Here is a 27,955-nt window from a genome sequence, read left to right as displayed (position 1 = left end):
AGGCGGGCGGCGAGCGCTCACCTTGCCTCCTCCCCCCCCGCCCCTCCGACTAGGTACCGACCCCGAGCCGAGCCCTGATTGGGCGGCCGCTGGGCCCGGTCACGTGGGGAGTGTGGGGGGAGCTCCCCACAGCCTCCAGGCCGCCATTTTGGCTGGAAAGTTTGGAATTTCTGAGCAGTGCGAGCGGGAGGTGGCGGGAGTGCCTCAGCCCTGCCCTGCCCTGCCATACCCTGACCTAGCCCGCCCGGTACCGGCCCGGCCCGGCCCGCCGCGACCCGGCTCCCTCGGAGGTGCCACGGCGGAGGGAGCCCCGAGCGGAGCCGCTCGGTCTCTTTGCCAGCCGACCGGCGGGTGTGCGGTTGGGTCGGTCGGCGGGTCGGTCAGGCGGGGCGGCCGCCGTGCCCCTCCCGCGCCCGGCCGGCAGGGGGAGCCGCGCCGCCGCCGCCCCCGCCGCCGCGCCGCCCCGGGTCGGGCTCAAAGTTTGTGAGGCGGAGTCCCGGTCGGTGGTGGAGCGCCATGCCTGTTAGGAAGCAAGGTGAGCGCTGGGTGCTGAGCGGCTATTAGAGCCGGTGCCCGACAACAGCTGCGCTGGGCGGCGGCGGGACGGGCGAGGAGGGGCGGCCGCTGGTCCGCGGGCTGCGGGCGGTGGGAGTCCGCCGAGGGACATGGTCCCGCCCGCGCTTTCTTAGCTGCGAACAAAGAAGCTGCTGGGCTGGGCTGGGGCGGTCCCGACCGCGGGGGCTTGCTGCGTTCTCCGCGAGTGCATGCATCCCCCGTCCTCTTACCTGGTGCTCCGGGGTCAGCCGTGTCTCTGTTCTCCGCTTGCAGATACCCAGCGAGCCCTGCGCCTCCTGGAGGAGTACCGCTCCAAGCTGAGCCAGGCGGAGGACCGGCAGCTGCGAAACTCCATAGAGCGTGTCATCAGTATCTTTCAAAGTAACCTTTTCCAGGCTTTGATAGGTAAAGGCTGACTTCTTTCCGTTTGTGCTTAAGCCGATCGTTTCTTGTTTGTGCTATCACTTGTAGCGTTAAGGAAAAAGAAAAGGTATTTTCCCCTTATGCTAGAAGCCACGTGCTTTTTGTCGTTGTGTTTTTGTTTAGCATAGTAACACACGTGCTGTTAGAGAGCAACAGTTCGCTTGTTTCATGTACCGCCTTTATTCGAGTGTTTTTGACTAGCCCAAACTGCTTGAAACTGGTGCAGTTTTTTCTTTGACTTTTTTTTGTCGATTACTTTAGACTGGTTTTCCACATAACTGTTTGCCTGAAAATTTTCTAAGGAGTATTTTTTTATTATTTTTTTAATTTATTTTTTTTTGGCGAGTCCGTATGTAACAGATTAATTAATGAGTTAAAATGATTTTAATGTGAAGTTGGATTCAGCAAATGTTCCCGAAGAAGAAACTCTAGAAACATCATAAAGCGTGTATCTGAAGTGCAAAGTTAACTTTAAGAAGAAACTTCTAATGCCTCAGGGTATACTGCAGTGATTTTTTTTTCCCCCCTCCATGTTAAAGTGTAGTGAAAACACTGTTAATTCTAGAGAATTTGTAGTGCTTTGATTAAAATTTTCCCACAAGTCTTGTTGTACTAACATGTAGCTTTTAATTTCCTGCATGAATGTCTGGGGAGAAGGGGGGAAGCATAAGTACAACTTTCAGAATTCTTACTTTATTTGGAAACTTCTGCAGGGAAGCCCTGAGCTGTATTTTCTCCTTGATTTTGATTGTTACTGCCTTTTTGACAGCTAATGGATGAAAGGGCTTTGTTAGTTTACCTTGGAGTAAAATTTGTCAATTTCTGCATGCTTGTTTTCTAACAGAGTAACCTGTGTCTGAATTGTACCATTAACAAACATTGTAGCTACATTTATTACTTGGCTTACTGCGTGGTTAATGTCATACAGGTGTGTATCTTACTTCATAGAACCACAGCCTAGAATCATAGAAAGTTAGGGTTGGAAAGGACCCTAAGATCATCTAGTTCCATGGACAGGGATGCCTTGCACTAGACCATGAATCTGTCCAGCCTGGACTTGAAATATCTTTTTGTGTTGTGACAGAAACACAGGCCAGGCAAGACATAAACATGCCTCCCTGCATGAGAGTGTTTTCTTCTGGATCATATATCTTAAGTAGGTTTTCAGAAGATGGTAATCTTGCTGTGTCTTTCTTATCGTGTATGTTTCTGAAAGGTAGCTGTGAAACTAGGTCAGTTACAGAAATCTTTTACTTGCAGGAGCTCTGTGAATTTCTCTTCAGTACTCAGTTGTCATTAACAAACTCCATCATGAAACGCTAGAAAATCTTTGTGGGATACATATGAAGAGGATTCACCTATTGGTGATCACAGTGTTGAAGTCTTGTATCAGAAGCTTAATGTACTGCAGTTGTGCTTTTTATTTTCACCTGGCAAACTTCAGTGTTGATTACCATTTTTCTTGTTCTGTGTGTGTACATGTGTGGTGTGTTTTTTTTTTAAATTACTTTGTTATTATTTAAAAAAAACAAACCCTCTTGAAGATCCATGCAGTAATCCATTTTTCCCCTTCATTGAATAAGTTACCCATCTATTAGCTTTTGATAGTCTAACCTGCAAGACATAGTTTCTTCTCATATCCACGTACAGATATTCATTGTTTTACTAGTAGCACTAAACTTGAAACAGCAGGCAGCCTCATGTCTGTTGGCTTTTCTGCAGGAGTGTAAAGCAAGCATGTGTTCCCTGAGTGGGCTACATGGCCTGTTTTCTGGTCTTGTTAGGTGTTGCACGTTGCAATCATAAGACCCTAGTTTTTGTGCATACATAATGGGTGTCATGCTTTTTTGGGAATATTACATTAACTTTGCATTTACTGGTTCAGTGTATAATTGTTTGTTACAGAGCGTATGCGTATGTTCCCAAACTGCTTTTCTGAAAGGTGCTTAACGCAGAAGGTTAGCACTTCTCAAGCAGTTTATGCTGTCAGCTTGAGTCTTTCCATGGAAATACATCAGGGGAATTCTTGTTTATGGAAGGGTGCTCCTGGCTATGGTTTTCCTATAAACATCTTGTTATGTTGTGACTATTTCATGATGGGGGTAAAGAACTGGGGGACTCTGTGGAAAAGATGCAGTCTGGAGGATGGATGCAGTTACTGGAAAGACCTCGAGCCTGTTCCTGCCTGTTGTTTTTTTGTGAAGATCTGGGAGCAGACTGAATGAAGTATTTGGTTTTTCTTCAGGATAGGCTCACCTTGAATACTGCATTTCATGTTACTTTGTGGCTGATTAAGTGTGCCTTATAGCGAAGTTGTGATCTGTTCCCAACTTAAATACCTGATGCTGTTCTGACAAAGTTTCAGGTTCAACTACCAAGTTATTTCTCCTGTAGATACTTCTTCCAGAAAGTGTGCTACTTATAGTTGTGGGTTGGTGTGTGTTTTCTTTTTTTGTTTGGTTTTGTTGTGTTTTTTTTTTTTTAATTTTAAATAATACTGAAAGAGAACTTAATTCATTTATTTTCTGTTTTTTTTTTTGTTTTGTTTTTAGTTTTTTTTTGTTTGTTTGTTTTGGTGTTTATGTGTTTTGTTTTTTTGTTTTTTTTTTTTTTTTTTCCCAAGACCTGCCTGTGCTTGGTAGGTGAGAATGTTTGTGAAGGCTGCAGTCAGGATCTGCTGTCAACTTCATGTTATCTTTTGAGTATAATTTTTAACTTGGCAATCAAATGCTGTTCTTTCAAACAATAAATAGACATTACTTTATGCACAGAAATGTATCTTTGGGTTTATAATGGGGAAAATGAAATATTCCTTAAAACTACAGATTTTTTCAATATTTCATATATTTAGGTACACATAAAGTAATTAAAGGTTACTTCTCCCTGAATTTGCGTTTGGATGCTGAAAAGTAAATGATATTATTTTATATTTGAGCCCTTTTTTTAATGTTGTCCTCTCTTTTTAATTCTATCAAATTTTAGCTCAACAATCTAAAAATTTGACCTGTTTTTTAAATATGTAATTATGGCTTTAAATGATTTGAATTGGACCATTAGCCAGTCAGTGTGAACAACCACTGCTCTGAAATTGACATCGCAGCAGTGTTATATCTTAAATGAAATAACTGTAAGAACTTTATATTAGTAACAAAATTGATAACCAAAGGTGGCTCCTTAAAACAGTTTGTGAAAAAGCCCATGGTATTTCCCATTGCCATTGCTTTAACCAGCCAAGTGTAATGATGTCTAGGACTTTAATTGAATAGCAGGGGCCTGTAATTAAAATTGGCTTGAGAGTAGTGTCAGTTTTAGGTAAATTTCCCATTGCACAGGCTGAGAATTGTATGGTATCTTTTCTATCTTATAATTTCTTGGTTGTAGTTAAAATAGCTTGTTACTGATACTCTGATGATAAGAGAGGTGAGTCGGTTATTAAGACACCAAAGTAAGATATCCACATATGAAAGCATGAGATACTTAATTTCACTTTGGTGAAGAATTTCAGATTTGTCTTCAAACAGTGAGGTAACAGTTCTGCAGAGAAGTTCTGCTTCTAATTTAGGCACTTTTACCTTCTTGAGAAGGTACGGGTTCTTGTGAAGGTATAGATATGATGTATTTATCTTTTTGAAAATATAAGAGGAACATATGCGTGCATAAGTCTAGCCTTTCTGAGGGGAAAAAGACTTATCTTTTTTGTATACTTTAGGTCTGTTTTTAATGGGTTAAGTGCTCCAGTTGACTGTATTAAAATAGTCTTCTAAAATTATCACTAGTTATAGGTGGAAACATAAGGTAGTTTACTACTTCAACAATGTTCCTTTTCCTGACAATAAACCTCCATTTACACAGGTGTCAGAACAAAGGAATTCTGAAAGAGTCATCTCTACATTCTCTCCGTGAAGTTGGCTGTGTTACCTTTCTTGCCTTGTGTGTCTTAAGTGATGGGACAGTTTGCATTATTGGAGTGCTGCAATGGATGTCTACAGGCTCTTCAGAAAGGATAGGCAAACAAAGAGAGGCAGTGGGGTTGCATTGTATGTCAGAGTGCATCGACTGCCTGGAACTTAATATTGTGAGAAGGTTGAATGTTTGTGGGTGAAGGGGGAAGGCCAACCAAGCAGATATTCTGGCTTCCCAGGGAGGTGAAGGAATCGCTGTCCCTGTGTTCAAAAACTGTGTACCTGAGGCCCTCAGTGACATGGTTTAGTGGTGGACTTGGCAGTCCTGGGGTAAAGGCTGGACTTGATGATGTTAGAGGTCTTTGCCAACCTGGTTGAATCTATAATTCTATTTTTTTTCCTATTTATTATTTTACAGCTATGCATATAGAGGCTTTTTGGTATAAATCGGCAGATCTGACTAGGGGAGCTTGAATGTGTTGAACTTCATATGTATAAGCAGTCTGATTTATTTCACTTGGAGTCCTTTTGCATAAAGATCTGCCTTGAGAATTGTGCTTACACACTGGCTATTCCTAATGCTAAATATCCAGTGTGGGAATTTTGCAGAAAAAAATGTAGTGGTTTCAGTAATCCTGACTGAACCAAAGAACAGCTTCCCCCCAGTAACTATTAAGGTTTTTTTTTTAACCATAGTTTGGATTCGTGAGCTTTATGAATCGGACAAAATATTTAAAAAATGCTGTTAAGATGTTTTTACACACCAGAAAAAGAGGTTTGGTCTCTGAAATTTATGTAAAGTTGATGGTTGCGTTAAGGTAAATTCTTTGTTCAGATTTATCAGCAGCTTGACTGGGCTGAAACAGCTAGGAATGTGAAACATACTCTTCAGCTTCCGTAGTGCGGTTCACACTGACTTTCTGAACTGAATTCACAAAACAACCATAGATTTCAGGCTGGGTCAGCACTCCTCAAAGTTGGTACCCCTCAAAATGGACTGACCACATTCCTGCTATAGGTGACAAGTGGCCCCATTTATCTGAGCAGTGTGTGGCGTCTCTAGATGTTCTTGCTCTTTTAGCTCCCTCTCAATTAGCTGGCATGGAAATACTTTCTGTGCTTGCTGGCTAAATTGAAATCAAACATGGTTAAAGCAAAAGCTTTTCATAACTGAAACCAAAAGTACTTGCTTTTGTTGAAAATTCAGTATCGGCTTTTCTTGCAGTGATACAGTTAGTTAATAGAGCATATGGCATGATGACACAGTTAACTTGTCAAGTCAGCCTAGGCCTTGTAGAGAATTTCAGTTGTGGGTATGTGTCACTGTGTAAGACTGCTCTTCAGTTAACACAGAGAAGACTACTGGGTGAACTGCTTCCCATTTCTAAGTGTCACTGAGGCCCCACTACAAGTTCCTTCAGATTTAGTTGAAAAATACTTACATTAAGAGTCCAAAAATTTTTGGTATCATTGGGCTTTTTTTATTACTTTTTTTTAAATTATTATTAAAGGTTAGAGAGAGTTGCATCTTCCGTTATATATAACGGAATATTGCATCTTCTGTTATATATTAGAGAGAGTTCCGATACTACTGGAACTATTGCAGATGCTAGACACGGTATTTTTGCTTTGAAATCCTACCCTTACTGCATTTTTTGTGAATTTTTCTCCAGACTGCATCTTCTGTAATACATCTTTGCTCGTTTGAGGCTGACACATCCATAGAATATAATTCTTGCAACTTTGAGGTGTTTGCTTTTCAGACAAGTTTCCTGATGATATACTGTGTTTATGCTTATTGTTGTCTCCTGAAACTTTTGCAAAGGTGGGTCAGTTTCAGAGAGACTTAACCTAGGGTTGTATTGTCAAAGTTAGTTGAGTACTTCATGTATTTTTGTTTATCCAGATGGAGGGAGGATAAAATGTTTTGGTTAGTGTCCAGATGATTGGAGTGTTAACTCAGTCTTTGTTAGCATGCTTCTGTTGTGTAGTTTGTCACTGCTTCGAAATGTCCCAGTTTTTGCAAGAACTTTACGTCTTCCCTGTCAAGGTACCTAATAATCAGTCTCATTGCTTCTCCTGTTTAAAGAACTACCTCTTGTTTTGTATGCAAGTGGTGCAATTCAGTAGTGTGGAGAGTTTTGGGGTTGTTGTGTACTTGCTTTTTAAAGTGTTTTCCATGCTGTATTACATCTGTGTGTGACAGTGCAGTGTACTGAATTTTTGGGATTAGGTGCCGCTTCTGGTAGCCTAAAATAGCAAGTAAGACCAGTGTAAGTTGAGGAGCTACTGGTATGCAGATGAATAGTATTGTGGCAAAAGATTATCCTTGTGGTCATTATCCTGACTGTGTATCCAGTGTTGAATAGCTGCATTGTAGAATTTATCAGTTGCAGTATTCTCTTCACAGAGTCTCTATTAAAAAGGACTACTGACAAGAAAACTTTGTCAATAAATCTGCTGTTCATTCACGGGCTGAAAAGAAAGTTGAAATTGGAATAATTGGTATAGTTTCCAGGTTCTGGGGAAAGTTTATCTTCTATCCTGTTCTTGCTTCACTTTATTTCCTATGTTCTTTTACCTGTTTTTTCCCTAGTTCTGATGCCTGTCTCCTCCCATGCTGGGTATCTGGCTTTTCTCCTAATTTCCTTCAACATTTACTTCAGTACCTGGATAAAGTACAGAGGAAAGGGGGAAAGCATGAGGCAGGATATTTGGCCTTAATCTTAGGCCTGCTTCCATGATGACCCCAGCAGCAAGGGCAGAATATCTTGTTTAGCTCTGCAGCTGAAATGCCATGTGCCTCCTGTGCATCTGGTTTCCTGTATTTTGCAGGATGGTGCTTGTCTTTATGCAGGTGGTGTGAATCTTCAGAGAAACTGAACTCTAGCAGCTGACTAGTCTCCTTGCACAGATGGCTTCCCGAGTTATAACTAGGCCAAATTTGCAAGAGTGTTAAAAGACCACAAAAGGTGTAGGGCTGGCACTAGAATAACCTCCTTAGCTTCATGTTCCTTCTTCAAATTAGGGGCAGCTCTAGAGCTCTTTGGTAAAGCTTTTATAGGAATCTTGTTGTGTGTGTGAGTATCTTCCCAGCCAAGTTCTCATAACAGCTGAGTTATTTTGGCTTGAAATTAAAAGGTTGGCCTAAGACAGAGGTGCAGTAAGGAAAACATGTGGAGAAACTGTGACAGCATTGCAAATTTAAGTCCTGTTTTCAGAAACATGGTTAGAATTGAGGTGCAGGAAATGTGCAGATGTTGCCACTAGTAGAGATACTGGATGTTACCACTAGTGGAGATGTGATGCTAGCCATTCTTGTATTGCTGACAATGTCAGATAATTACCTTGGAGCCTCTGAGCTTATTGTGGGTAGAGGAGACAGCACAAGCATCAGTTTCTTCTTAGCTGAGTTTAGAAGCAGCACACAGTACCTGTGTGAAAGCTCTACTTGGAATGTTGAGTGAACTCATCCTGAAAATAGTTTCTTTTTTTTTGTTATGTCCTATATGGACACTCTTTGAGGCACATCCTACATATAAGATTTAACAGTAAAATTTCACTTGTTCCTGAGAGTTTTTTAGATCCAACTAAAGGCAATAGTAAATACACCCTTTAAAGAAAAATAGTATGTTATTCTAGTGGCTGATATGCAACTGGGGTTGAGGTATTTGTAGGGAGTGAGATAACTGGGAGTTCATTTGTAGTTTCAGTGAGGTTTTTTGTTTGTTTGTTTTTAGGCTTAGGTTGATGACTAAGAGAGTGTGATGTGGTGTTAAACTGAAAGGAGTTTGGAAGAGCAGAAGATTATTATGTCACTTTTTTGGCTGTGTGATGCCAACTTAGATTTATTTATTTATTTAGTTATTTATTTATTTTGTTCCCTACCTTAGTTCTGAATGTAAAGAAGACCCTGTAGGTTTCTGGAGGAAAACTGGGAAGAGGCAACGTGCAGATATGGCAAGATGATTAGTAAGCAATGAGGAAAATGCGAATGAATAGTTTGGAAAGCATAAGTGGACAAACTGGCAAGGAGTTGAACATGTCTGACTGCAAAAAGCAGCTATAGGAATAAAAACAAACAACTAGATCCGAGGTTAGATGAGGGCAGTTTCAGTTGAGTGCAAATTAAGGAGCATTTGTGTTAGAAGTGGAAAATAGCATCTCTTGGAGTTTGAGTTTAACAAAGTGTATGCTGAAGGGAGGTTCAAAGTGTGGGACACAAGTTGCTGAAAAAAGTGGAAGGGCTGAGGATAAGTAGCTGGATGCTGTAGCTTGTAGCAAAGGGTACCATAGAATAGAACTTGTGTGGTGAGAAAGCTGCACTGCAACTTGTAACTTTCATTTGTAAGAAGTCTTTATTGTACACAGCAATAGTCTGTTTTTAAAGAAGAAATAAACCTTAAACAACAAAACCCCAAACCGAAATAAGACAACAAACCTTGAAAGGGGCTTTACATGGGTTGTGATGAGGTTGGTTTTCACTTTTCATAGTATGAATACAAACATCTATTTTTGTCCAGACGCACCAACCGTGACACAAGACAACCAACGGATGAATACACAAAGAGAATACTTTGTTGACTCTGGTCATTGTTTGATAAATAGATATGAAGCTTTTCTTTGTGTTTGTATTTTCTTGTTGATCATTAATCATATACTTTAAATTTTGGTTTACTACTGTTAAATGGATATGGAGAAGAAATTTTTCTTAATATCCAGTCTAAACCTCCCTTGGCACAACTTGAGGCAATTTCCTTGTCCTGTCACTTGTTACTTGGGAGACTGACACCCCTTTGCTACAACCTCCTTCCAGGAGATAAGCAGTAAATTCCCATGAAATTTTAGTGATTCCTTCTATACCATAATATTAAAAGTCCAACATCAGCTACCTAAATAACAACATGACATAAAAAAATGCAGTGAGGTGCTTAATAATTATTAGAAAGCCAGAGCATACTAAAATATGGGCAGGGAAGAACAGGGAATGGGAGACTGAGTGGTACAGGGGGTGATTCCCATGGAGTTGTATGGGATTGATTGTTTCTTCTCACTGTTGTGTTTTCTTGAGGTTACTTTTGACTGCTAATATGCTCTGTGCTTTGTTCTTCAGTACGTTGCAGTTCCATATTACAGTTGAATTTCTTGCATATACAGTCTGTTTTACATATGCTGGATGCTTGTTTTTTATTCTGTTATCCCTTAAACTGTTCATGCCAAGTTCACAAGGTTGATCTCCTTTGACCAGTAATTAGCAATTGGGTTGCTTTTAGCCTTGAGGTCTCCAATATCAACCCGTGCCTTTATTTTCAAGGCCTCTGCTGTCATTGTGTGCTTGGGTTCCTCTATGCAGCTTTTTGTTCTGGGGTCATAGGTAACTCGTTTTCTACAGAATAACTACTTGTTATGATTCCTATTAGCTACAGAAATACATGCATACTTTTATGTATAATCTGTGTGTGTGCGTGTACTGAAGTACAGCTTTTTACTTGGCTTCGAACAATTGAGTGACGTAAACCCTATTGGTTTTACATACAAGTATATATGGAATGTAGAGAACATTTATATGTAAATTTATATATTTAAGTATTATTACTGTGTAAGTTGTGTGTATTTTATATATAAATATTTATTAAAATAGGTGTTACATCACACAATCATCTGAAGCTAAGTGAAAGCTATTCAGATTAGGTAAGTCACCTGGTCTTTAGATAATTGCTGTTGGACAAGCTAAAACAAAGCTCCAGGTAGGCCAAGAGAAGTCCATATGCCTGGTTATTAGCTTAGCATAGGGGTCATGGTCTGTTATAAGCAATGCCAACACCTTGTTTACAGGGTTACACCATTCCCTTAAGAAAATGCAGTTATAGGTATCTGATCTTTGACTTGCAAAGTTACTGTTATCAAAAGGTTCCTGCATAAGTGAATGCAGAGAAGAATTCTGCTCAGCTTTATTTTACTGGCTGACTATACTAAAATTACATATTCCTTTCTATAGGAAAGGTGCATGTAGAGATCTTGCCTTGACAGATTTTTAGAACATGCTGATGTTAAGTTACCCTTGATTACAAGTGTACTTTATGAATATATAGCAAAAAATATCAGACACTCCGCATACCAGTAGAAATGGCAAGCAGAGGCCTTGTGTCTGATTACTAAGGAGCAGGGAAGAAATCTATCTGAAGGAATGGTGTCATGTTGCAGTTGGAATCCTTGTCCTCAGAGGCAGATCCTCTAGGCAGAATTGTTGTAGGCTCTTGCAGTGCCATCAAATACAGTTAATTTGCAAGATGTTGTAAGAATTTGTTTGCTTCTGCAGTTCTGCTGCTCTTTCAGTTACTGTGTTGTAGATTTAGTGAACCTGGGACTCCCCTGTGAAGTTGATTTGGGTTTGAAATTATATTGGGTAGGTAACTTGCTTGTTTACTTTAATAATGAGCAGTGTTAGCTTCTAGTGTATCACAATACTGGTGAATGAACCTATTCAAAGAACAGCTAAGATGAGTGGAGAATATGAGGTGAGAGGGAGCAGGGAGTGCACCAGCAACCTGCTTTCAGTTGGTCAACTTCTACTGTAAGGAATACTGAAAAAAACCACCGTGTTTGTCACGAGTGCTTAGGCTTTCACACTACTAGTAAGTTAAGAAGAAAAGTTTCCTAAGAGTCTTCCTGTTCAAAACTGGTGGTCTGTCACTTGCTTTGTATAGACTTTTATTCTTGTTGCCATCCCACATATTGCTGATTTGGTCACTTAATGTAGTTTTACTTGTAAGCTGATATGATTCCAGGATGATTTTCTGTGTTGCCTATCATAAATCACTTTTTCTCAATTTGGCTTTCCTGAAACTTTTCCCCTATTATTTTCTAGTGTCAGTCAGCTCTTCTAGTGTTTCCCCTCTAGTTAGAAATGTTCCCCATCTGTGTTTTCCTTTTGTGTGATGTCTGATTGGAATTATTTTTCTGTAACTTTGTTTGAGCTGTAATATATCTTGGAATTAATGTGGGAGGAAGGGGCTGGAACATTTAAAAAACAAGAACGAAGAAAGCACATCTAGCTTTAAGAGGGAATCTAACCACAAGTATAACTAAAAAACCCCCAAAACAGCCCAACAAAAAAACTTAGTATTTTACTACCTGCTACTTGTAAGAATTAGGAAAATATTAGGACTTTTCATATGCTAATAATGCATCCACTGATTAATATGACTTAAGTAGATATTTAAGTGTGCTCATGTGATTAAATAATTTTGTGAGCTGATACATAGCAATAGACCAGAAGAAGAAATATTTTAGGTTGAATGAGGTATGGCCTGAATTTCTGTCTTTAAAAAAATCCAAGTGTCTAGCACTTATTCTCTGTGGGCCTAATGCACAGGGTGCATAGACTGCTTGCCTACACTCCTAAGTACTTAATGTTTTCATTCTGAATAGCAAAAATGTAAATAAATGTTAAAAAAGAAAAGTGCATATTATTATATAGACACCAAGTTCCTAGAAACTTAAGGGATTTTGGAGCAAGTTCAGGATAAACAGAAACTAATCCTCAGAAATAAGTAGTGTATATATTTCTGACATCTTTCAGTGATAAGCCTATTGTAGTGTTTTCCACAGAGAAGTGGAGAAGATGTTTGGGAAATAACATACTTTTTGAAACAAGTCATTCTGCAGTATGAGTAAGTGGCTACCTCCACTGGCAGGGACTTAAAAGAACAGTAGCAGAATTGAGAAGTGGTGCCCTAGATTTCTGTTGCAAAACAGTTACGCAAATAGCCCCTTCCCATAAATAATGTAGTGATCTTCCTGGCTTGGTTGCTGGTGATTGCAGCTATAGAATCAACTGAAAGCACTGCATATTTTAATATACAAAGTACTCGGGGGGGGGGGGGATTACCTTATTGTTCTTGATTGATATATTGCTGTTAATGCAGCTACAAGGCAAATTTGCAACTGAGGGAGCTAATGTGAAAGATGGATTTAAAGGCAATTTGTATCTCTTAGGCTGCTTTGCTCCTGTATATCTAGGTCACTTAACATCTTCAGCAACCCACACTGCTACTTCTTCCAATCAGCAGCGCTAAGAGCAAGTATAACTTTAAAAATTAATGTAAGCAGTTGATAGGAATTTGACTCTTGCTCAGGTAAAGGATACAAATGGAAAATGAAAATAGCAGTTTTCTGGACTAGTAGAGAGCAGGAGTGCAATGTGTGTGTGTGTGTGTGTATGTTTATATATATATAAAAAAAATAATCTAAGACTGGACCACCACCAACAGTAAGGCTTCTTTTATGTGCATTGTCTATCTTCTGTGGTGCAGGTCTATAAAAGAGTTAATTGCTATGTCTCTGCTATGACCCTGAACAGCTGTTGAAAACTACAAGATTTTGCAGTTCAGTGTCCTTATTTGTGCCTGGGTCCTATTTACTTCTTGGACCAACTGTATCTATATATTTGTCTTCTGTGAAGTTGGTGTAATTTACAGCTCCTCTTTAGCAGATTTATACCTCACAGAAGAGACTAAAATCTTTACAAGACAACTTCTTTGTCTGCCCTTTCCTTAGCCTGTAACTTTTCAGATGTCTTAATTTTATCTTTTTTAATTTGAGCGTTGATGGATGAGTTTATAGTTGTGGTAGCAAATTTCATATCTTATACTTGATAGAAATACCCTTGATGCTGCTTTAGATTGTGTTATTTTTATTGGTGCTTCATGTAGTGGATAGGATGTCAATAAAAAACCCTAATGCCACTAGATATTTGTTCTACTGAAGTTTCCAGTTGAGTCTTCAGGGTTATAAAAAAAAGAAAAAAAAAGTGTTTATTAATTCGTAAGTATGACTTGTAATTCATACTGTTAAAAGTTTCATCCAAGTTGTGTTACTTAGGCTGAAAAAGCAGATGATGGTATGTCCTGATCAATCTCCTTTTTCCTAATTTCTTGCAACTTCTCTCTTGATGATGTCATCAGTATATGTATATAAAATGATCACTTTTATTTCTGTGGTCATTTAATTAAAACATGTACTGAAAAAAAGACCTTCTTATACTGCCCTTGAACAGTAGATTTCAAATAACCAAAAGCTACGTTAACTGAAATTACACATACCGTAACTTGAAGTATAGACAACCCATCCCTTCCAGAGTTCTACTGCAGTTACTCCATACACTTCTGCTGTTCCTGCTGCAGATCGTGCTATTGAGGTCGGTAGCAGAAGCCCAAAGTAAGTGGGGACATGTTGGCTCTGAGATACAGGGCATAGAGAGTGAGTTGTGTGGCCTTTAAGGAAGTTCAAATGACCTGGGTGATAAACCTTTGTCTGTAATAGGTAGATAAAGTATTAGGTATCTAATTTGTTTTGCAGGGGGAAGATATTGTTAAAATCAGAATGTTACAGTAACTATAAAGCCTAACTTCTTTTTTTGGACATCCTTAGATATTCAAGAATTTTATGAAGTGACCTTGTTGGACAATCCAAAATGTATTGATCACTCTCAGCCATCTGAACCAATACAGCCTGTGAATACCTGGGACTTCTCCAGCCTTCCGAGCACAACAGTGACATCAGAAACACTGCCCAGCAGCCTTAGCCCAAGTGTAGAGGTATGATAAAGAAATCTTTGGTTTATTTTTCTTTTTGTGACTATTAGCTCAACAGTGTTCTCTACACTTCCTTCATTTTATAAAATATTTATTTCCATAGAAAACTTGAATTAAGATTGATAGTAATATAGAGGATTTAATTATTGGAATGTTTAATGAAGATGTGTGCATTTTGCTTAGTCAAAAATTTATAAACTTGGTTGTCAAATATACCCTTAAGTGACCATTAAATTGGATTTATGCTCTGAATTTGGAACTTTGATGACAGGCTTAGTATGCTTATACTCATCTATGCTGACAGCTCTTTAGTCATTACTTCATTAGCAGTTTGGGAAATCTGAAGTTAAATCTTTTCTGATAGTAAACTTCTCAGTTTCTTCATAAGAAATTCTCTGCTACTTAAGCAGCTGTGTTCTGGAAGGAAAATATAAAAACACATTTATGTATATTTTTTAACATGAATAGAGTTATTGGAGGGTGGTGAAAAAACTGAGTAGGGAAATGCATGTTGATGTGTACTACATTGAAATCTCCCTGCTCAAGTTAGTTACACCGTTGCTTGATTTTTTTTTTTTTTTGTTTTTTTTTTTTGTGTCAGACCTGTTATTTGTCCCCAAAGGGGTGAACTTTCTTTCAAGTGCGCCCTCAATCCTGAGCATTGGAAAAAGTGTGTGTTTCTCAGTCATAAATGAAAGTAGTGTGCTGTGATGACCTGTTTTCATGAAGTGGCAGTAGAGCTCAGGAAGAGCACTGGGGAAGACCAGCCAAAGGATGAGTGCTGCAGCCTGCAGGGAAATGTGGGAGCTCGTACTACCCAGCAATGTGAGGTTGTTAGGATGCTTTATTGAGTAACCTCTGTTAGATACTATTTGGGCTGTGTAAGAAAGTTCACTTAGCTGCAGGACACAAGCAAGTGTGTGATATGCTAATGAATTTGTGCAGGTAAAAACAGAAAAGTGCTTGTGCTTGTTCTATTTTTTTTTACCTTTGTCATACTGGAGCTAATATAAAATTCATCAGAAATGCCTTAAAGGAAACTGTAGAGGAAGTCCAAGAGTCATGTTGTGTTCTGTCAAAGTAGAAAATGAGCAGATTAAAGATTAACCTAGTTAGGGACTAGGGACAAGTTGCATATTGCCAAGAACAGTCACTAAAATCTCTTTATGTGAAGAAAATGAGCAGGTAGGTATACTGTATTTTACAGGTTTATAAGTAATTGAAAACTTGAGACATTAAAAGTTTAGTTGAACTTAAGGTGTAGGAGTGGATTATTTTCCTTTGTTTTTTGTGAATCTTGATTATACACTGGGTAACTTAAACGGTCTTTCTTTTTGGAAACTTAGTTACCTGAAATTGCATAGAAAAGGCCACTGTCATCATAGTAACCTTAATGAAAACTCTAAGAATTGTCATCTTTGGAGAAAGTGGAATAATGATAGGGTATATGAGCAATAGTAGGGAAAACACCATTGTGCTATGCCTGTGATTCTATGATTCTATTTATTGTATGACATCAACTAAATCTTAGTCTTACAGCTGTAGAGCAACTATGGTGGATATGGTGGAAATAGAATCTCTTAGAAGCCAGGGGCAAAATGAGCTGTAGACAGTCGGGTAGGCAAGGATAGGCAAAGATTATTTTGTCTTCTGTGATGTCTTGAAATAAGCTGGTTCTAATGCATTTTATGTTTTCATGTGCAAAGACCTTAATAAGGCAATTGAAGAGTCACTACAGTTGCTCTTTTGAAGTTTCAGAAAATTGCAGATGGGTAAACACTACCTTTTAAAAATGGCAAATGTATGAGCAAGGCAGGAAAGGAGGATCCAGATTTAACAGTTATTGGGAAGGATTCTACAGTCTTTTTGTAGCTCCTTGAAAGTGATAAAGAAACCAAATAATAGCCATCATAGTTGTTAAGTTTTGTCAAAAAGCTGCTTTCTAAAGTGCTGACAGTACTTGTGGTAGGAAGAAGTAGTACATGGGATAAATTCTGATATCAGTAAAACTTTTGGCATGGTTTAACTGGCTATCTTTTGAGACAATATATCAGTTTCTAAAAAGATGCATCCTACTTTGAGTTTTTAGTGAAAATATTCTGATTAAATTATAAATTAAACCATGGGAGAAGAATGGTGTGTTGCTGCTTCAGAAGCTAAGACTAGAATGAAGCTTTGAGCACCTGAAGTAATTAATGGGAAGACTCTAGTTCAGCAGGACCAAGTACAGTGTTGGTTTACATTGCACTTTGGCTGTATTAAAGTAGCACCTGTAGAAGGTGAAGAGTTAATAAATTGTTTCTTGGTAAAGATCTGGGTCACTTGAATCTCAAGGTGTGTCAACCATGTCATGTTAATACACGAAAAGAAACACCTTATTGACATCAGTGTGGTTCAAAACTGTTCTATTTGGTCTGCATAAGGACTTGCTGGAAATGCTGTCAAATTTAAGGTACTGTGGTGTAAAAAATACTTAGAAGAATTTGAATGCTTCAGAGAGATTTACAAGGAAGATCTAAAGCTTCAAAAGAAATGAAGAGTGATGGAAAGACTTGATGCTGTTTAAAAGAATTGAACACTTATTTGGGAAACTGAATTTTTCTGTGTTTGTAGGCAAATGTAAAAAAGGAAGATAACATTTTGTGCCTATACAAGATGTAAGAGGCTTTGCAAAAATGTTTTAAATGTTTTCCTAAGTACCAAAAGAGCTGTACATGGGCAGTTGCCCTTACTGAAGGTCTTGAAAAGCAGTATAGCTGATTTAAGTGTTGCTTCTTATTACCTTTTTTTCCTCTAATACACCCTGGAACAGTGTAATGGACTTACTTACATTCCTATCAAACCATTTTGTTACTGTTAAGCGTGCTTCTAATTCCAGCAGCTAGGATTGTGAAGCAGGTATCTCCTACTATGAGATTTGTGTTATGCTGTTCCAACTGTAGCACATTATGTGCTTCCCCTACAGGGGAGACCTGTTGAAATCTGAAGTGCAGAATAGTGCATACTGTTAAATCCAGGCTTTGTGATTATTTTTCCCCTGACCCCCCTCCAGAAACTGGAAAACTAATCCTATAAAAAGTTTGATCATTTTGTGACTGAGATGCCCACAACAAGAAAGACTTATCAGGTACAGAGTAGTGGTATCCCTTTATCTTTCTAAATTTTACATAAAGATGCGTATGAAGGTATAAATTATAAAAGTGCATGTTTCGTTATTATTCTCATGTGCTAATAGATTGCCAGGAATACAAGTGCTTGTCCATGACACTGCAACAATGACAACAGGCACATTATCATGGCAAGATGACTGATGCGTTGAAAGGAAGAATGGCCTTACTTGGAAAGTCTCACCATAGACAAAAGTGTATGTTCCCAGCTGAACTGTTTGCTAGATAATACAGCTGTTTCTCCAGTATGGTCTGGTAGCCATGGTATATAGTGTTACTGAACAGAACCTGATATAGTGTGAATTGCTTTGTTATTTCTAGGTGGCCCAGATTTGAGCATTGTGACAAAGCCACCTGTCTTCCTTCAGACTTCTCTCAAGTATCATGTGAAAGTCAAACAGTTGCTTGACCTTCTTTATATGAAGGTCAGAGTTTACATTTACTGGAGTATTTAAAAACATAGTTGCTTATATTGGTGTTGATCCTAGTTTATGTGAAACTGAAACCAAATTTTTCTCATAGTTTGTCACCTACAGTAAATGTCACCTTGTGCATTTCATTAGGTAGAATACTGCTTCCACTTCGTAGTAGTAAATGTGGACATTTTTGAAGAGTAGTAATTCAATATTGGTTTCTTTTGCTTTCTCTAGTATATGTGGATGTCATAGTTTAGCTTAGCTTTCATATATATATATATATATGAAAATTGCTACAGTAAGCGTATAATCTTGTACATTTTATTTGCCTTAATTCTTTTTTCTTCAGTGACTGTTTTGGTTTTTTTTTTGTGTGTGTGGTGTTTTTTTTTCTTTGTATACCTGTAAGGCAATACCTTTCCCTCAATATTCTGAAATATCATGAAATTATGAGGAGAAATTCCAATATATTAACATCTTATATTCCACCTACTTGCTGTGTGTAGTACCTGAAAATGAATGTTTTTATCCTGTAAAACGTAATGCATTTTGGTTTCAATAATATGCTTCTTTTTTTAGGTCCCTACTTGAGATTTGTTTTATATATTTGGTTTTAATCAGCCTAAGCATATAACAGTTCTGGTATAGTATGTGTTCAGTAATTTGTTTTGCTTGCTGAAATTTACTAGATATTGGAGGGAACCCGAGTGTAGTAGGCCAGATTTTGTTCATAGCTATTTTTTTTGTTTGTTTGCTTAACCTGTTACTTTTTTAGACTTGCAAGTTTGCTGCCCAATTCAGTGTTAGTTCATTAATCAGATACAACCAGAGCTACTTTTTAATCTCTATTCTATTGCTTGCTGGGCTGGTAGGACTGTAGGTGGTAAGAACTGGACAGGTTTTAATCATTTGCAAATTATTGGCTTTGGAAGTAATATCTTTCAATGCTTTCTTTTACCTTAAGGATATATGTTGTTGTAGTTACTGTGAAGCAAGTAAGTGTTCTTCCAGTTGATACATTGATCGTATATCTGAGAGTTGCTTGAGTGGGAATATAATGCTCCCCTAAAGTGATTAAGGATTGTGTTACAAGAACTTTCTACACAGCTGACTTTGGGAATGACTTTTTAGCAATGTGTGCTTGTGTATGTACACAGCATAGTGTTGTATGTACAAGCTTAGGTTGCCTGAGGACTTTTAGTGGGACGTAGCCTAGTTCTGCTTTTGCCTTCCTACTTCTGGATCAAAAGACTGGAGTTTGTAATCCGCATAGGTACTGCATTAGAGAAGGAGCTACATATTGCAGTTTTCCCGTTCACTGCAATCTGTTTTCTTTTCCATGTTTTATGTTTCCTGGAGCCTTATTTGACAGTTTTATTTGTTTTGATCTGCAGTAGAGAAAGATGATGAGGCAAAAAAACCAAACCAAAAAAAAAAAAAACCCACCCAGAAAAAAAAAAGGTTCAAGACAGTGATAAGCAGGAAAGGAATGTTAACCCTTTCAGTACTAAGAATTAGCGAAAGAAAAAAAGAGTATAGATTCAATTTGGAAAGGATGAAACACGCATACAGTTTTCTCGTTAAAAATTAAATAATGGGTTTTAGGTATGCATTGGCAAAGCAGCTAACAAATCTAAAGCAAGATCGCTTAACGCTGGTAATCGTGTGAGGGAAGTGTGTGTACGGGAGAGAACAGTCTGTTAAACTGTTTGCTGTGATCTGTAGTGCCATCTGTAGGTGGGATAATTTGGCTTTGAGAAATATGTGGTATAACTTGAATCACTGGTAGAAATCTCCTTGGACCTAATTGTGTGTGTTGCTAGGGAAATAGTAGTTTTGTGACATTCTTTTTTAATTCTTTAATCTATAGGGTATGTCTTAATATTGTGATAATTTTAAATCTGAGAAGTTAAAAAGTGTTTGCTGTTCATCTTAAATTAAAAGTAGCCACAGTAATTCCATTTTGGATGGATGTTGGGAAAAAATGCAAAACACTGAACACTTACTCAAAATAAATGTTTTGTCTTAGGAGGTGGAACTGGATCTGGAGTGGCTTGGGCTAACAGATATCTGTAGTGAGTAAGGGTGGCTGAAGTACTTTGGTCTGATCTGTGGTTTCCCGGTTTATCTGCACATGCCCATGTGTTTAGTGTCTGGCATGTAGAGAGACCGTCTGGCTCACTGTCTTCTAAGGCCTTTTGCCAATTTCTTTTAATAAAAAGAAAGCAAAAGAGGAAGTAAGGAAAATAGCTGAAACTATAGATGTGTCAGCTGATTTTGGTGCCATAGCAGTGTGGAAATGAAACTCTAAACATCTTGGAATCATAAAATAATTCAGCCTCACCTGTGATGTTGATCAGAGTGCAAAGGGTTTCAAGCAGCTGAGCGCTGATAACCTCCAAGTATGGGAACTGCAAAACTTTTCTGTCTGATCTGTTCCAATGCTTGACTATCCTCATGCTGAAAATGCTTTTCCTTGTTTCTGGCAGAAATCTGTTTCCATTTAATCATGTTTTCTCGTGTCTTTCCATAGTGCAGTATGCACTTGGCTTTTGTCCTCTGGGCAGTCTCACTGTAGGTACTGGAAGGCTGCTTGTAGGCTCCACTGAATTTTTTTTTCTTGAGACTAAAACAAGTCCTGTGTCCTGATCCTCTCTTTAAGGGGCAAATCTTCCAGGCCTTTCACCATCTAAATGGCCCTCTGCAGAACTTGCTTCAGGTTATCAGTGTCCCTGTTGTATTGAGGGGCCCAAAACTGGATGCAGTATTCCCTATGCCATATTAGAAGTGCCAGGTGAAGAGGAATAATAGTTTTGCTTGATACTACTGATGGTGTTTCTGCTAATGAAGCTCCTTTAGCCCCTTCACTATTATGGCATACTGCAGCTCATGCTCAGTTTGCTTAGTATCTGTAAAAAGACAATAGTCAATGTTGAGTACTTTAAAAAGGAATGAAGTTAAACTCCCCTAATTTTCACCTACAATATGGGAGTTGGGTGTTGATGTCTTGTTAACAGCTGTAAAGTTTTGATAGTTTGTGTGACTTCTTAACAAGATGAGTTGAGATAGTCTAGAGGAAAGAGCTTTGGGTGTATGGCTTCTAGTGGAATGAAAAAATTGTATTTAATCAGTAGCAGTTTGTATTCAAAATGGAATGTCGCATCAAGCGGTTAATTGGGATCTTGGAGGAAATCTCAGAAAGAGGTATCTGTATATGAAGAACACATTATTAATGCCTGAGGATACTCTAGTTCTGTTTTGCTGTTTCTGAATTTTTAATGGCAATATTCTCACCTGGTGTTTCCAAATACAGTCAAATTGTACCTGTTGTAATAACAGGCTATTCCTGGGAAAGTCCCAGATGCATTGTGCTGTCTTCAAAACCTTCTTTGCCTTAATATTTGTAAAGACTCAGTACTGGTTGACATGATGATATGCTATATCTGATTGTCATGCTCCCTGTTAGCATTCTGGTCCTTTACGCTTATATCTATGTGGTTTTTTGCCCATTATTTCTATCAGTTACTTTTCTGCATATTGTACTTAGTCTTTGGTCACTCAGGAGCTTCATTGCTTTCTCTGTGTTAACTTTCCGGTGGGGAAATGATATTTGGGTTGCTATGTACTTTGCCTTCAGTTCTTGAAATCTAGGCTGTTTGTGCAAATGAAAGAATGTGAATTTTGAACCAAACTTAAAAAAGCTTTCCAGGGGCAGGCTTCTTGTCAAACTGAATGCAAAAGCAAACAAATCAGTGCCAAGCCCCATGCTCAGTTCAGAATGCATATACAAGCAATAAAATCTGCTATAAAAATCTGCTATTTGTAAAAAAACTTACCTTTCTCAATTCAGAAGTAGAGAACTTATAAGAATAAATTGTGTGAATTCAGTATTTAATTATGTTTTTTTTAAACCTTGTCATACTGCATCTTGCAGCCAGGTTCAAAGGTAGCTGCATAAATTTGGTTACAGCGTCTTAAGATTTTAATGTTTTCTTTAGTAAAGGAGCTGAGAAAATGCTTGCAGTGGTGATCGTGCTTGATCTTTACCGAGTCTTTGAAACATCTCAAATATGCTGAGGTTGGGCAGTTGACACACCTGAGTGGAGCAGGCTTCTCTGGTTACACCTGTGGTAGCTATGTGTTATGCAGGTTTCCTCATAGAATCTGAGAGCAAATTAGTATTTAAATAACCACAAATACTCTTAAATTTGTGGATAGATGAAGAAATTCTTTATTTGCAAAATAAATTTCCAAAGCATTGTTTTCACTTGTGTGATGTATTTCTATGCATGGTTTATCTGTGCATGAATTTTTCTTCATTTAGTTAACCTGGTGACTTTGTAGATAGAATCTCTCACACTAGGAAAAGAATAAGCCTGTGAAGACACAAAAAGTGAATGTCAGACATAACCCAAAAGAATCTGTAGATACTGCAAGGCAAGAAAAAAACCTTCCCTTTGTTTCTCACATGAGAATTGCCCTTTGTTTTTCAATGTTAATGCCACAGCTAGTGGTGAGTGAAAACGCTCTTCTTCCTTCTGGCCAAATGGCATAAAATAGTTGTTGCTGATTGTTAGTGAGATCACTTGGAGCTGACAGGACAGAAAGATTTATTTTCAGTAAATACAAATGACATGAGCAGATGACAGTGCTTCTTACAAATTCTGGAGAATAATGGTGATTTGAATGGCTGACAGTACTATGTGTGAATGCCTTACTCTTCAGTGCATTAAAAATGGGGAATTTCAAGATTTTGATTCAAGTTTTGGTGTGCTCTTTAACATCTTCCTGTTGCTCCTCACAATACAATTTAAAGATGGTTTTAACTTATTTTATTAAACTGCTTAATACCAATAGTTTTAGTTCTGGTTTCCTTACCTAGTTCTTGTTTCGAAAAAAAAAAAACAAACGTTTATTCTGAGGTCCAAATTGTAACATGTGCTTGACTGGTCAAGGAGTTTTAAAACTTGTCAATTTGTTTTGAATATTTATTTCTTCTGTGTGTAGTATTTCTGATGAAAAGTCTGCAAAAATTGCTTTTGAGCAAAAAATACCTTTTTTACATACAGTGCTCTCTCAGTGCTTATCCATCTGTGTACTACAGTCATGAAAATGTGTACTGGTGTTTGCTACGGAATTTTTTGTTCTACCACTATGGTGTGTGTGATTGTCTTTTTCCCCTCCCTCCATGTGGACATTCTATTGTTTGTGCTTAGCTAAAGATGGGGCTTGAAAGAACTGTGCAGACATACCAGAATGGCTTTTAATCCGTAACAGTGGTGCAGTGGTAGGTGAAGGGCTGTAATGTCGGTTGGCTGGACGTGTTACTCTGGTGCAATGGATGTGCTATTGTCAAGCATGCTTGTTATGAGATGACTTTCCCTGTATCCTCTGCTCTGAAGTGTTAGTAGTCATGATGAGCAGTCAGATCCACAAATGCTCAGCAAAGAAATGCCTGTTCCCCACCTCTCTGGGTAGTTCGCTTTCCCCATCATATAGACTTCATCAGCAACCTGAGAGAAGTTTTGTGCTTTTTATGACAAGACTAACAAGCCTCAGGATCTTGTCAAAAGAATGGTGGAAGGGGAAGAAAATGGCATGATGACGATCCTTAGTTCTCAAAGACTGCCAAAGAAGGCAAGAGAATAAAAAATTGAGGGGGGGGTAAAAAAAGAGTGACCCTGAATGTAAGCTGGTTGTAGCCAAGATTAGTCTGCAAAAGCTTACTTTTGAACCAAGGTGGCTGAGAGATTTGAGTGATGAGAAAGTATCATTCATCTTTGCCTTTCATGAGCAGAGCATGAGGGATGAGTAGAGTTTGTGTCTGCTTTTGGGGTTCCTAAAGCAAAGACTGTGCAAGAAACAGATGTGGACTGACTGCATGCCTTGGACTAGTCACTGGAGGTGTTTCTGAGCAAGACGCTGGACATATGCCAAGTCACCTAAAAATGCATTTCCTCAGTTTTTTTTGTACTTTATTGGATGTTTGCATTTTCTTATTTTTTCTGATCTTTGAAGTCTTCCCAACAAAAGACTTGAGAAATGCAAGGACAATTTTTATGTGGGGTGCTGTGAGTAATTTCCCCCTTGTCCCCGTCCCATCCCTGTCCCCCCCCCCCCCCCCCCATTTCTGACAAAGAGGAAATCCTCATCAGCTTAACTGGTGCTTTTCTACTTTCTGAAGTCAGTATTGAGACTTCTGTCAGAGTTGAGCCTTATCAATCTGAATGATGCGTATTTTTTTCCAGTGATGCTCTGTAGCAGTGAAAACTTCACCTAGGTGTTCATAGTAGAAATTCTTCACAGACTTTATAGAAAACTATCTCTGGATTGAATTGGACACACAAGGTAAAAATCCTGGTCTTGGTGGCTGAATGGTATAAAATCTCCCTTGAAATTCCATTCAAGCTGAATAGCGTTGTCTTTGTAGCATGCAGTCAAGCTTTTCTTCTTTAATGGTTTGGGTTTTTTTGGTGTGTGGTTTGTTTTGAGAGTTATTTTGTTTGTTTTATAAGTCTGAGAAGTAATTTATAATATCCTCCTCTTCTTCTTCGTCCTGTAAAAGTACTACCTGCCTGCAAAATAAAATGTTTAATTTTAGGAAGAATAGTTTCCTTGTTTGGTAAAGTTTCTGGTGTCCTCCACCTTCCCACCCCTGCATTGTACATATGGCCGAGTTCAGGAATCAAGTGGGGAATAGTGTGAATGCTCTAGATATATACTTAATTTATTCTGAGTTTGCTGATAAGAAACATAATCAGTTTGGGTAGTTGTACATCTTGGGCTAGAAGGAAAATGCTGCAGATGAGATCTAATAGTTTGAAATTATTTATTGAATTTTTCCAATATACTTCATTGTGTTTGCAGCAAAGGTATTAGTGGGAGACCTAGCAGGGCAAGGTAGTGGAAACTGAGCTAACTAGTTGCTTTCAATGCCACTTGTTGGAAATTAATGTAATAAGGTTCTTACTAATCTATGAAACTGTCAATTTTGTGTTTCATAGTATGTAGCAGGTTTTATTGTGCCCAGGTGTTTGAGTTTTCCCAGCTGTGCTTATTAGACTGAGAAGACAATACCTGTGCATACAAACTTTGCCTTGTCACTGCATTACAGTCTTATAAAAGAAAATGAAATTCTAGGTTAATTCAGGGCTCAAAATAGCGTTTCTCTTGCAATATGCATTACTGTTTCCTTGCCACTTTCTTCTCTCCCTCTTCTACATGGAATATTCCATTCATTACTGCCTAAGAAATCAGTTATTTTGCAGTCTGCAAATGCTGAAATGACGTTAGGGGAGAAATACTTGCTTGCAACCAAAACTATTTTTGAACAAACATTTCATTTTAGAAATTGTAACCAGCTGAGAAAAGCTGAATTGAGGGTGGTGGTTTTTTTTTTTTTTTCTGTAAAATAATTTTGTATTGCATTGCATCAAATGATTCCCTGTGATGCTCATGTATTAGGTAATCCTGAAAGAGGAGTATATGAAATAGAATACGAGGAGGTACTTAACTGGTATGGAATAGGATTTGACATCTTTTGTAGGATATTTTCAAGGGTAAATTCAAGTTTTTCAGCTGTAGATAATCAAAATAGGCTAAGAATCTTCCGTGAAACTTAAAGCATTTGTATTTTAGCCTGCTGCTTTTTTTCGACGGTGTTTCTACCTCTGAATGAATTCAAAGGGAAACCTGACATGCATTCTGCTGTTTTGTCTATTAAATAAGAGTGCTCTTTCTCCTTCTGTTGAGATGGTGTTTAGCTGTGATTGAACATAAACCTTTTAAATGTTTGGAAAGAGACCTGCTATGCTGAAACGATGGATTGCTTATGCATTGTAACAACAAAGGTAAGATAACAGCTTTTGATTAAAGCCTGCAATCTTGGAAGTTCTTGTTGAATCATTTGTCCAGTTTTTGTCTACCTGTAATTAAAACGTCTTGAAGGTTTTTTAGCGTAGATTTTTTTTTTTATTTCAGCTGCACAGACTGCCAAAATTGATTCTTTAGTTGTTGCTAAGAAAAATCATAGATGTTAATTCTTGTAAGAGCTGATTATGCACATGTTAAAAAAACTAAAGTGTAGTAGAATGATTTTTTTGTTTTTTTTTTTGTGTTTTTTTTTTTCTGTTGTCATTCTGCAGTAAGGTTCTCTTCTATAAAAAAATTCACTCTCTCTAATGGGCTAGAATAGTAGCTTGCTTCTTATTACAGAGTAAGTAATTCCAAATGTTGTTCTACATCTTCTTTATCAAGAAATGTTTAAAATAATTATCAAAGAAAAGATGATTAATCTGGGTAGTCCTGTTATGGATGGATATATTTCAAGATGCTTTATTTTGACATCTTGTGATTGAAATAAAGACACTCAGATATCTTAGTGTCATTACTTTGTGCTAGGATGAAGTTTTAGCACATTACATGCTAGGATGATTGTTTTTAACACAGTCCACTGCTAAAGATAATCTGATGCAGAAATAGTATTAATAGTGTGTTGTCTGGCATTTTTGGAAGTTTTTATTTTCCTGCAGGTGGTAAACTGTTCTCTATCACTCTTTTTTTCTGGATGTATATAAAGCTACAGGTTTAATGTTTTTCTAACAAGCTACTTCTAGCATTCTTCAGATAATATGAAATTATAAAACTTGCTCATACAAATGTCCTTCTCAAGAAGTATAGTAAAATTGAGCATCTTTAGAATATTATGTGGGTTCATTGGTAGTTTGTATAAGAGAAAAGGTCAAGATGTTTGACACAAGGAAGCACAGGCTGATCGGAATGAAGTTACCTTGTCTCTCACCAGCAAAAGAGACTTTCTGGTGTCTGAACTGTTGGGGTTTTATTTGGAAGTGAAACATGCCCTTTGAAAATCATGCTTGATTAATAACATTCATTTGGGCCATTTCTGTTTTATTTCTTTTAGAATAGTCTCTTTGTACAGTGAGATTAAGGTTGGATATTAGGTTGGTTACATCAGCATGTTACCTTAGTTTTGTTGTGCTCATTTTAAAAAAGGAATGGGTAGTGCTGTCATTTTTGTAATCAACTGCTCAACTTTAGTTTTATGTTGTGCATTTATTTACCTTCCCATATCTACTTGTTTAAGGTAATAAAGATAACTTATATGGAAAGTTAAGCCAACAGAAAATGTGTTCTGGAAAAAAAAATTACTGGTTTTTGGTATGATTAGCCCAGCTCTATGTTTGCTAACCAAGTAAGACTACTTGTGGAAATGCTGCATGGGAGAGGAGGAGATCCTCCTCTCTGCACAGCATAGTCTTACATGGGCTTAGACTGATCATGCATCTCCACCTGGAGTTATCAGCACTTAATTCTTCCTGACTCCTTCATGTGAAATTTTGGACTCGTTTAACTGAATACTGCTGTAGTAGCTTGATGCTTCAGCTAAAGTTTTTTATTTAAAGTGGGACTTACGAAAGAACTGTTTACTTGCCTGTGAACATGTGTGCATCTGATGACTTGAAAGTTGTAGTCTAATGCAAAATGCATTCCTTGGTTATCTGTCCTCAAAAAAAAGGAAAATAAATGCATGTACGGCAGGCAGTTTTTAAATCAGCATTAAAGAAATTTATTATAGGATTAGTAATAGTGTTAAACGCTTCCCCTTTCTCTGCCTTGAGTGGGGGAGTATTTGAAATAACTCATTGTTAATCTTTATTTCTGACTAGGGAAGAGAAGAATTTGGTCAGTGAGATAAATTTTCTAATTAACTTGAGAAGTCTTTTATAATTTGATTTTTGATAATTCTGTTTTGCTTAATTCAGTATTAAGATCTAGTTGTGATGAGTGAACAGTTTCTTAGACCACTTTTTGTTCTGTCTTGTAAGGTCTAATTGGTTTACTTTGTCCTAATCTAGTACAAAGAATACTGATTA

At 37.9% G+C, this 27,955-nt stretch overlaps 1 protein-coding gene across 20 annotated transcripts in view; it reads left to right on the top strand.

Annotated features, from left to right (window-relative positions):
* The first annotated feature begins 360 nt into the window (after window positions 1–360).
* DLG1 (discs large MAGUK scaffold protein 1) overlaps window positions 361–27,955 on the top strand; it is a 163,555-nt gene continuing 135,960 nt past the window's right edge. For 19 of the 20 annotated variants that reach the window (XR_009961730.1, XM_062603358.1, XM_062603369.1 and 16 more), the window contains exons 1-3: window positions 361–535; window positions 829–960; window positions 14,313–14,479. Coding sequence is in view for 19 of the 20 variants with exons in the window: in XM_062603358.1 (XP_062459342.1) it covers window positions 517–535; window positions 829–960; window positions 14,313–14,479 (318 nt within the window). In the remaining variant the exon portion in view is untranslated. Of the gene's footprint in view, window positions 536–828; window positions 961–14,312; window positions 14,480–24,615; window positions 25,910–27,955 lie in introns of those variants that run through there. The other variant, XM_062603364.1, reaches the window with a different exon arrangement.

The sequence above is a fragment of the Pezoporus occidentalis genome, unplaced genomic scaffold (assembly GCF_034315485.1).
Source record: "Pezoporus occidentalis ecotype Australia unplaced genomic scaffold, CSIRO_AGI_Poc_V1 ctg8, whole genome shotgun sequence".
In the NCBI taxonomy this organism is placed as follows: domain Eukaryota; kingdom Metazoa; phylum Chordata; class Aves; order Psittaciformes; family Psittacidae; genus Pezoporus; species Pezoporus occidentalis.
Note: the sequence above shows the minus strand (reverse complement) of the source record. Positions and strands in the feature narration are given on the sequence as shown.